Here is an 11192-nt window from a genome sequence, read left to right as displayed (position 1 = left end):
CAATCAAATTGTGCCCTGGCCACTGGCAATTTAAGAATTCTCAAGGCGAAAGTCCATGTGAAGTGCGTGCGCCGCTGTCGCAGCCATTGGAGGGCGTGTGTGGATGTTCGGTGGGCGTGGCAGATAGCCTGCAATGTATACCGCAAATTATGAGGTGTTATGTCAATGCGGTCGCCGTAACCACAATCACGTTGTCCACAGCAATGGCCAGCGATGGCGTTAAAGTGCCTGAAAATGTGCGCTAAAAGTCGCACGACCAAAGCCTGTGAAAGGCTTTTTGACTGCCCATCGAATCGCACAGCTATATAATTGAAAACGCCCCGACGAAAGGGAAATGCGTGAGCTACTCAAAGCAAGCTGGCTAGGCTGCACATATCTATGCATATATTTTTTCATTTATTTTATAAATATACTCCAGCTGAATGAACATAGAAGTAATCAGGTATTATGATTCGTTATAAAAATTACCTAGTGAATGCCACCAATTAATCTAGTTTATGTAAATCCATAAATATAATGTAAGCTCGATATTTATAGCAGAATATATTTTATCAGCTGCTTCAAAAAGCTCTACATTTTCATCAATATTTGGAGGTACCTTCTTTGAGTCTAGAATTAGTTTGTCGTCACTTAGTTAATTGCTTAGAAAAAACAAACTATAAGTATACATACCTTTCACTTCTTATTAGTATTCTCTTCTAAAAAGATCAATAAAAGAGTACAATAAATTAAACACAATAAAAAAGATTAGAGTATCCTCGAGTCAAGTGAACTCGACTAGAGCAATCCTACTAACTTAAAATAGTTGAGCCTGAACAGGCATCTTTAGAGCAGTGAAGCTGTTGCCTGTTGTTGTTGCACTATAGTAGCAGATGTTGTTATTGTTGCTGCTGAAATTGTCATGGTTGTTGTTATTGACTTCACTTGTTGTCATTGTCGTTCGCCAGTGGACTTTGTCGCTGTCATCGTCATTGCCATCGCCATCGTTGGTCGTTCGATTTGTGGCTGTTAACGTGCAGCATTTTATGAAATTGCTTGTTGTTATTATTATGGTTATTATTAGTAGCATTTCTTGTTGTTGCTCTTGTTGTTGTTGTTATTGTTGCTGTTGCAGTTGCTGTGTGTTATTTGAAGTTTGGCGCTGCAGCTACGATTTGCTCTCACGGCGGTTCTCTACGAAAATATAAACATAACAATCATTACAAGCAACATTAACAACAACAAAAAGGGGAAGAGGCTGAAAAACGAAAGCTGAACAAAAAACATTATTGATATTTATGAGAATTATGTCGACTTCCTGCTTTGTGGCTACACGGTGGCGTCTTAAGTGGCGCTAAATGCGTGCATTTAATATAATAAATCTCTTTTGTTGTTATTTATTATTATTATTATTTCACTTTATTTTCTCAAATTTTGTTGTTGTTTTAGCCAAGTTTTGTGTGGCCAGGCACGTACGCGTTGAGATTAAGTGGCGTGAAGTGAATTGAAGTGAAAGGGTCGACAGCCTGTACAAATGTTGGCCTAATCGTTGAGAGCCAAATAAAATGGGAATTTTTTAGCTAAAAAAACAAAATTGGGTGATTGCTGTAAGTTTGTTGCCTAAGTCTTTTATTTTATCGTGCGTTAAAAGAAGTTCTCTGTCGTATTGTCTGATTTCCAACACAAAACGTTTCTTCACTTGATCAATTGACCATGTGACAACTAACAATATGCATATGCAACACTATTATTGCCATATTCTTGCAAACATTCCGTTAGTACAGCTTGGCTCATGCATCATTCCTGAACATATGGATGGAGGAGTATTTTGGAAAATATATGTTGCCATTGTTGCGCCATTTCATGCTCAAACAGAAGGCATAGAAACGCACAATGTTTTCATGCCATCCATTGTAGCATTTTGGCTTATTGATTGTTTGTTTTCCTGCTGCCAAAGGCGTTGTCCTGTTGACAATTGGTCATAAGTTAGGCCGGCCAATGGTCATACCAAAACATGTAGTAGTATGTCAACGCATTGTCTTTCTGCTGCTGCCCTTGAGTTATGTGCAGCAAACAAAAATTTGTTGAAAAAGTCAAAGAAGAGAGCGAGAGAGAGTGCTTAGAAATCGATTTCACAGCTTCCAAGTGTCGATCTGGGGTTGTAGAGCAGCGACAGCGATAATGTGAGAGTAACGCCCAGCTGAGTGGAACCTTTGATTAATTGTGGAGACTATTATGAATGAAGCGAATAAATGAAATGATTTTGAAAGAATTTTCATTCATTATACTTGGAGAAATAGAAATAATTCCAACAAATTTTTAATAAATTGTGAAAACAGAAAGTATATAAAATGAAGCAAATAATTAAAAAAAAAAAAAGAATATATAAATATATAGTTGTAATTAAAATCAAATAAAGAAAGGCCGAACTAAAGAACAAAATTCTGACGAAGTTCTGCAGTATACTTTTTATACAGTATACTTATAATAAAAATATATTTTTATTTTTCTATCAGCTTCATTGGCAACTTCACAATACTTTAAGAAATATACTTTTAGTGCTGAAAATACTATAATTATACATTCTTCTTATATTTCTATAAATTTCATCAGCATTATTATTTAGAATACTTAAAACAATATACCTTCATTGGTAAAACTTTTAAATTTATGTATATACTTTTGTTATTTTTCTATAAATTCCTTCAACTAGTTTAAAATATTTTGATAAATGTACTCCCAAATTTCTTGCTACTTTCTCACACCATAAATAAAAATAATTCTGCAGCTCCCTCGCTGAGGCGGCAATGGCACCCACATCTGCCCCGTGCACCCAAAATAATGTCAACACAAAAGTCAAGAGAACAAAGCAGCCAGCATACAAAGCACACACACATATATATACACACAAATAGTGTAAAGACAGCAACGACATTCACGCTGTCATTGGGCAAACAGTGGCAATATTTGGCTGTTGTTTACAATGTTGAGCCCTCGCCTGGGGACGCCATGGGTCGGTTTCTTGAGAAATTGGCGCATGCTGTGAATTTGCGCAGACATATCTATCTACGAGTAAGTATTTTCACCAAACTCATAGTCATAGTCATGGGCAATATTGCGTTGCTTTTGTTTGGCAGCGGATTGCGATTGGGATTTGGCTTTTGCATGCTTTATTTTTCATTCACGCCACGGCGACGGATTCACGATGATACATTGTGCGAGTCTGAGTCGGGGTTTGAGCCTAAGGCTTGAATTGGCTTTGTCTCTGGTCTGGCCTGGCCTGGCCTGGCTATAAAGTGTCAACGGCAGCGGCTACCGTTCTACGTACAAGTTTTTAGCATTTCTTCATATTTTTGTGGGCAAACTCTCTGGCATTTATCTGATCCTGTTGAGTCATGCAACAGTCTTGGCCAGCATTTGAATTATGGAGATGATAATGCGTTTGCCTATGTGTGACATGAGTGCCATTCCGTGCCATTGCCATTGCTGTTGCTGTTGCTGTTCCGTTGACTTTTGGCTATTTCACTGTGCAACGAGACGCGACGCAGAAATTTGCATTTGAAGCAGCCACAAAACGCAGCAAACTCTTGCCACAGCTTGCCACAGATGGCAAAGTGCTTGGATCTTGGCTCAATTAAATGGCTTGTACTGGACAACAATCATTTCAGCACTTGCCGAAAAAAAAACTTAACACGCGCACACTGTCCGCTTAATTGAGTTGATTAACCCTCCTGCCTGTTGCCCCCTTCCCTTTCCTTCCCGCCAGCAATTCTGCCACTGACATGCGCTTGAGAAAATAAAAATATATAAATTCACAAACATGCCACTGCAACGTATTTATATAAAGCAAAAATAACGGTAACATCAAAATATTTCTTGCAACATTGCGGCAATCAGCGGCTGCCTGGACTGTCTCACTCTCCCTCTCTCTCTCTTTTTGCTTGCCCCGATCTACACCTTCTTCCCCGCCTTCTTCCGCCCTCTTTTGGCATGTCATGGTCGGCCTCTTCCTCATCTCTTCTCAAATTAACGACACTCGCCGCTGTTGTTTCGCTTCTCCCAATGATCTGAAATGAAATGCAATTTTTGAAATAATTAAATATGATGCCCAACATATTTTCTGGCTTCCATGCGCCATGTTCCCGGTTCCATGTTTTATGTTCTCAAGTTCTTCACGTGAATTTTGCCGAAAATTCATTTGCAATTTTTACCTCAGCATTCAACATAAATTATGTAAATATTTTAATGGGCTTTTGCTTTTCTCAATAATGAAAGTAATGTAGCTAAAATAATAAAGTAATAAGAAAATTTGTGAGGGTGAAAATTTAAACTTTCTACAGGTTAAAAAGGAAACAAGCTATCGTAGGAATCAAATCCGATTTGAATGTTTAAACTATAATTAAATAAATAACTGCTCGTAGTTATCCCAAACTAAATCAAAGATTTTATTTAAGATAATATTTACACAATTTGCTTTGTATGAAACTTTTATTGCTTAGAAAAGATCAGTTAAAATGCTCAAAATAAAGTTAATAAAGTACGTGTATGTAAGCGAGTATTTAATAAAAATTTAATATAATGAATTTGACGAAGTATATCTATAACTACATATTTATAACTATGAGGGGTAAAATCGATAGATAATGTCTCTTAAGAGAACTGAAAATTAATTTAACTTAACTACAGTTTTCCTTTAAATTTCCAAGAATACGTCCTACTCAAAAAAATCACCGTTGTGAGCAACTGTTAATTTGCGAAAAAGAATAAGAAGATCTTCATATATGTGTGTATGTATCTCTGGACTACTTCAGAGAAAAGTCGACAACCCAAATTCTGTTGCTAATGACAAGCAACAAATTAATGGGTTCAACATTTGAAAAGAATGTGGCAAATAAAAAATAGTCAAGACACTTGGCACTTGAACCTGTGCACTCATTAAACCTCACACACATACTAATACAGGCTACCAAATATGACTCTCAGCTAGTTATTTGTTGGGGTCTATGGCAGAGCAGCTGCATGGCAGTCGCAGTTCAGCGGTTAAAACTCTCACTAGGCACTTAAAAATTAACGCTTTTGACAGCCAAACGGACTTTCAAATGTACAAAGAGCAAAAGCAGGCAACCAGCTGCTAGCTGGCAACAACAACAACAACAATATAAAGCTAACTACAGTTTGTGGCAAGGCGCAACAAAGTGTCAATGCGGCAGGCAGCAGTTTTAACAAGATTGGCAGAGACGTCGCGACGTCGGCAGATGAGACAGCGACAACGACAACGACAACGAGAATAAAACAGCTACGAGCTGAGCTAAGGCCAATGTTGAGATTTTTCTCATAAGGTGCAAAATCTGTGGATATCATCATAAAACACAGAAACAACAACAGAAAACATGCACTGAAATGAACCCTCGAAAAGCCGACAGAAACAAAGTCATAAAAGCTACAGACAGAACCGCCTCTTTTCAGCTTCGCTTACAGACTTTTTTCAAGCGAGAAGGAGGAGGGGGAATAAAGGCGGGAAGGAGGAAACGAGGAGTCAAAGATGCCTCCTAATTAGCTGAACGGTCGAAGCTGCTTTGCAATTGAGCAGGACTGACTTTTAATATTTTTACTACGCGTATTGTATATATTTTATTATGCGAGTTTTATAAGTATTGTTTTCTCCCCGTTTTCCCCAAATTGCACAGCCTCTCGGGGTGAACGCTTAAACAATGAGGCAGTTAAAATCTGAGGCTAATAAATAAATTAAGTCTTTAACGATGACAACGGGCTGCGACTCGACTCGACTCGGCAGGGCGCTCGAACATCTCAATTATGTTGTTTAAGCTCATTGTTTTTGGATTTTTTCTTAATTTTCTTATGGTTATGGTTGGCTTTTATTTTGTGGTGTTAATCTCATCCAAAGATCGGCAGCGGCATCTGCCCAAATTGCGGAAATTCGTTGTTACAATTTAAATGGGCTCATAAATGTGCTACACCCCCTCTTTCTTCTCGAACCCCATGACTGACCACTGACTCTTTCTTAACATCATATTCTTATCCACTCTGCGAATTATTTTGGCTCCAATTAAAATTGTAATAATATTTTTGGTTTTATATAGTTTTTAGTTCTTTTAATTAGCTAATTTGCAAACAATTATAACTGAAAATATTCGTTTGTTTTGATTACAACAGACTGTGGCCGTTGCCACAAAGTTGCCAACTCATTTGATTACTGATAGAATGTGAATAAATAAATGAATGAATTAAGTTAAGTCATGCCGGAAAAATTATTTACAAACAGCAAAATGGCTTAGAAATTGAAATGTTTGCCAAGCAAATGTTTTGAAATAAAAAAAAAGCTTATGAAATAATAAAGATAAACTTATTAAATTATTTGCAGATTTCTTTTCTGATCATTAAATTAAATTTTTATTAATTGTATTTCTTTTGTTTAGTATCTGATAACAAGCAACAGAATATCGCTCAAGAGGTCTTAAGTATATTTTTTGACATCGACATTAAATTCTATAATATTAATAAAAAAAGCTAGATTTAAAATAAAAATAATAAAAAAATAAATTTGCGTCATTTTGAAGATCTACCTGGAACGGTTCTTAGCCTTCTGGTCAAGTTAAAAAAGTTGCTATTAGTTCTTCTCAATAAAAGACACTTGATCTCGTATTGAATCTACTAGATATTTAACTCTCAGCAGCAATTTCTCTTTATCTAGTTTACGAGAACTTCTTTCAGTTTGAGATATCGCCAAAAAAAAATAAGACGCTGTTCCCACGTTTGGCCAACGCACCAAACATACAGTTTTATAACCGTAACCAGACACATACATAGCCGGGGCCTGAGAATCTTTCGTGATGTCCACCTGCAAAAACCTTTAAACTAAAAATTGAAGAGGAAAGAAGATCTGTTTTGTTGCAATCCCGTACTCCCATCCAGATCACCAGTTCCAGCTGCGTGCGAGCCTAACAGAGAACAAACTACGCACGAAATGTTTTTTTTTTCCAGCTACGCTCCGTCTTTCTTTCTCTTTATTATGTTTTTTATTCACTGTTTTATTTTTTTTGTTTTTGTCAGGCAGGTAGAGCATTTCCAAACAATTGAGTTTTCAAAATGACAATTTTAGTCGAGCTGGCTGTGAACAAAAATAGAACAATGCCAAATGGATTGGCACTGGCAATGCACCTGAGCGAGTGAAAGATCACTTCTATTGTGCGGCACAGAGAAAATAATGCTTTATATAATTAAAAATGAGAGAGAGAAGAAAAAAAACACCACAAGTAGGCTTTATCAACATGCGATGGCGATGGAGCATGGCTTAAGAAAGCAGCTGCCAAAAAAAAAAATATTAAAGTAAAACAAGTTTGTTGCTTGAGTCTTTTGTTTTGCAAGCGAGCGCCCATCAAGTTTTTTTTGTTTTTATATCCTTTTTTGTTTTGGTAGCCATTCGATTTAACGCTTCACTACTGACAAATGAGTAGCATATCCTGTTGATCCTGTAGCAAGCCAGTAATTATAATGCTCTACCACGTGTGAACGCTGCTAACTTTAATTGCAAAAATAATTAAAAGCTCATAAATTAAGTGGCATAAAAAATTAAAAGTGCAAATTTAATTATGCCCAGACTCAATTAATTCATTAAGCAAAAACAACAACAACAGGGCAAGAGTTAAATCAATCAACGCCAAATACGAGTACAAGAATTCCCTAAGGACATTGGGGCTGTGGCCAAGCAATCGCAACCGGTTTGCCAGTCAGTCAGTCAGTCCTGGTCGACATCCTTACTTAGAATATGTATTATGCAACTGCCGTGTAGCAAGAGGCAAGAGGCAAGTGGCAAGTGCAAGGAGTGCGCCTGGGCCTTTCATAATTTATTGATTTTATATGGCGTCACATTTGTCTCTTTGTCTGTCTCGCAACACTGCGCGCTGACAGTTTTTGCCACTGCCATCGTCGCAGCGACATTTTGACAGTTGCAGGTTGTCATCTCAGTATTCCGGTGTGCTGTCACTTTAATTGCAACTGACGCATTGCCAAAAAAGCAAGAAATATACAAAAAATACTTCAACATTGGAGTCATCTTTCGCGGCCGTCCTGCCGTGCAATAAGCTCGACTGTCATTTCAATTTTTCATGCTGCCAAATAAACAGCGCAAGGTGCGCCTACTGGCCCCTCACCTTGCTGCCTGTCCTCCTATCCAGTTTATTGAAGTACCACTGTCATACAGTCCCATGTATGATTAAATAATATGTAATGCTTTGGTCAACCCTTTGCCCATAATTCATGCATACCGGCCAACGGAAGTTTGTGGCTTAAGTCTTTTGTCTTGCGGTAGGGTGAGCCAAGTTAATTACGATGATTGCATCATAAAGTTGTTGATATTAATACAAAAGTTTTGCCAAGTAGATTGACAGGATAAAAACTTATTAACTTACAGTAAGAAATTGAATTCAACATTTTGTAAAAAAATTATTAATAACAAACAATAAATTATTGTCGAAATAGAGTAATTTAATGGCCAGAATCATTATATTATTTTTAAGATAAAAACTAAAAGCTTTTTAAATACCTTGCCATATTTGTTATTGTATTATTGAAGATAATGTCTATTTACTTATTATAATTTCAGATGAGGTTAACTAAATAATATTCGTTATTTTTATTCATCTGTTGAACTTGTCGTTAGACACTAAATATTTTTGTCTTCATACTATTAGTTCAATTATTTGAAATACTATAATAAATGTACTCAAAAGCATTCACACATTCACTTATAAAATGAATTTCGTACACGTCTTAATAATAAATTATCAAGCGCTTTCAAAGTTACTTTCCCCTACTTTAGTGATGGTATGCAATTATGCTTGCATATTTATAATCTTAAAGAAATTGCCTAATTATTGAACTGAGAATGTGTTGCATGCAGCATTTACCGTTAGCTTGGCTTATTACGGATTCACTTTCATGCAACTGCAACATGAAGTTGAGTGGAAAGTGCAACCCTTATCCCTTTTCGATGAATAGGTAATAAATAAGAAAAATGCAGACGAACTGCAATTAAAATGAAAACACGAAGAGAGGCCAGAGTCAGAACCAACTAACCCCTTTGAGCCATTAATTCTAACAAAACCTTTCAGCCATTGCGTAGCTGCAGGTGCAACAAAGGGAATAAAGGCTAAAGCGAGTGCTAATGATATCAATATAAAATGTAAATGAAACTATATAGGAGATGTGAAGATGACGGAAGTGAAGTTAAATATGTTGGGGATAAGTCAACAATTAAAATGCAATTTTGTGCCAAATCCTTGGAGGCACCAACAATAACTGTAACTGCAACTGGTTGCAGCTGCAAGTGTTGCAACCTGTTGCAGATGTATATCACATTTTGGCTGCTTGCTCATTAACAGACTCGTGCAACGAAGCGAAGAGTATTTAGTTTTATTAATTTTGATAACCGAGTTTCACGTATTTGTGTCGCCTGCTACATGCAACATGCAACATGCGCCGCGTGGCCATTGCAGCATGACCAAAGCCCAAAATATCGAGCCCTAGACAGTCAGGTAGGGGTAGACACGCCATTTCTTACCCCTTATTTTTCTCTCGTTTTCGGCTTATCGAAATGCAGCCAAAAATTAACCAAAAATACGACGAGCGCTTCGTGTCGCAGCCCCATCCGCATCCTGAGTTCGATTTCTACGCTTTCTACACTCACTCACTCTTGCCACGGTTCGCTTCGGTTAGGAACAGGTGTAATGATTTTTCTTTTGCACCTTGACTTTTGCTTCCGTTTCGTCGATAACATTTTTTTTTTTTAGCCGAGGGGTAATTTGTGCACATTTACTTCCTCAATATAAATAAAAAAAAGGAACAGAATTTGCAATAAATTTATACAGGCTGCTCCATTTTAAAAGCTACTTCTGCTTTTGACCAGACTGCTCTATCAAGTGAACTTCCTTGGTTTGTTCTGCAATTAATTCTTAAATTCGAATATCTTTTTGATAGATTGCTGTACCTTACACTTACCCAATTCTTTTTTACGTTTGTGCTCCTCAGATTCGGCATTTGTATAGACGGATAGTGCATAATGCAGCACAGGTAGCACTATAAATAGTTTCGGGAAGGTTCTCCAAGTGACCTTCATAATGGAGATCCACACACCCATATACACACGCACACTCACTCAGTCAGACCAAACAGATTGTTATAATATCAATTTAGTATTTTATTGTAATTTTCACAGAACTAATAATTTTACTTGAATTTTGGTTGTCAATTTGATTTGTGAGACACCCTGTATTATTCGCCCCTGTTTAATCGTTAATTTTGTACTAAGGACTTTATTATCGACAGCATATCACAAGCAGTACAAACGAGAAGCATTTAACAACACTGCAAATAATTCTAAGACATTTCAATTTCGTAATGAAAATAAAAAAAAATTAAGAATAGGATTTGATTAAAAAATTCTATATTATTGGATAAATTAGCTTATTAATCCTACATAAATTGTAAGACTTTTTTTCAATTTTAATATATAATCTTAGGGTTTTAAAGCAATTAATAATAAGTATGCTAATCTGAGATTAAAATTTGATTTCAACAAAAACTTTCTTAACGCTGATTATATTTTTAAAACTTTACCAATATAATATAATCAGATCCAATAAATTTATTACAGTGTATTCTTCATGACAGTGTAATACAACCGCAAGACAACTTCCTCAATATCAATCATTACGCCTCTACAATATTTCCTACCCCCATATAAAACTTTCTTCATAAAGCATTCATGTAGACCGTTTCCCCTTCCCTTGCCGCTCTCTTACCCCTATAAAATATAAAAAACAGTTGCTTTTGGGTTTTGAAGCAGGTTGGGTAAGTGGCAACTGCATTTTTCAGGTGTTAGCCAAGTTGAGCTAAGCTGGGACAACCCTTTCATTAGACAAGGTAAAAATGATATATTTAATCCGTTCATTCGTTCCTTCGATCGTATATTCAGTCAAGCGAATGCTTGTCTTCGATATAGCAGCAGCAAAAACAACAACAACGACAACAACATTTGGGGCTGGTAATGATAAACCTGATATGGAACACACTTAAGGGCTTAACTTGGGTAATCTGCAGTTTGCTCAAGTAGAAACAGCAGCGACAACAACTTCAACTTCAACTTCAACTGGAACTGAGACTTTGACTCAAACTGAGACTGAGACTGCGACTGG

General features: G+C 36.6%; 1 protein-coding gene across 1 annotated transcript; it reads right to left on the bottom strand.

Moving 5' to 3' along the window:
• Positions 1–9787: 9787 nt before the first annotated feature.
• Positions 9788–10197, bottom strand: LOC117790655. The gene is made up of 2 exons (XM_034630157.1): positions 9997–10197; positions 9788–9937 (listed from the first exon to the last, which is right to left on the bottom strand). The coding sequence occupies exons 1-2, from the start codon at positions 10133–10135 to the stop codon at positions 9885–9887; spliced, it is 192 nt and encodes a 63-aa protein (XP_034486048.1). The 5' UTR covers positions 10136–10197; the 3' UTR covers positions 9788–9884.
• Between the last annotated feature and the right edge of the window lie 995 nt (positions 10198–11192).

This window comes from Drosophila innubila (genome assembly GCF_004354385.1).
Source record: "Drosophila innubila isolate TH190305 chromosome 3R unlocalized genomic scaffold, UK_Dinn_1.0 2_E_3R, whole genome shotgun sequence".
Classification (NCBI taxonomy): Eukaryota; Metazoa; Arthropoda; class Insecta; order Diptera; family Drosophilidae; genus Drosophila; species Drosophila innubila.
The sequence above is the reverse complement of the archived record's forward strand: the minus strand, read 5'-3'. Positions and strand labels throughout refer to the sequence as shown.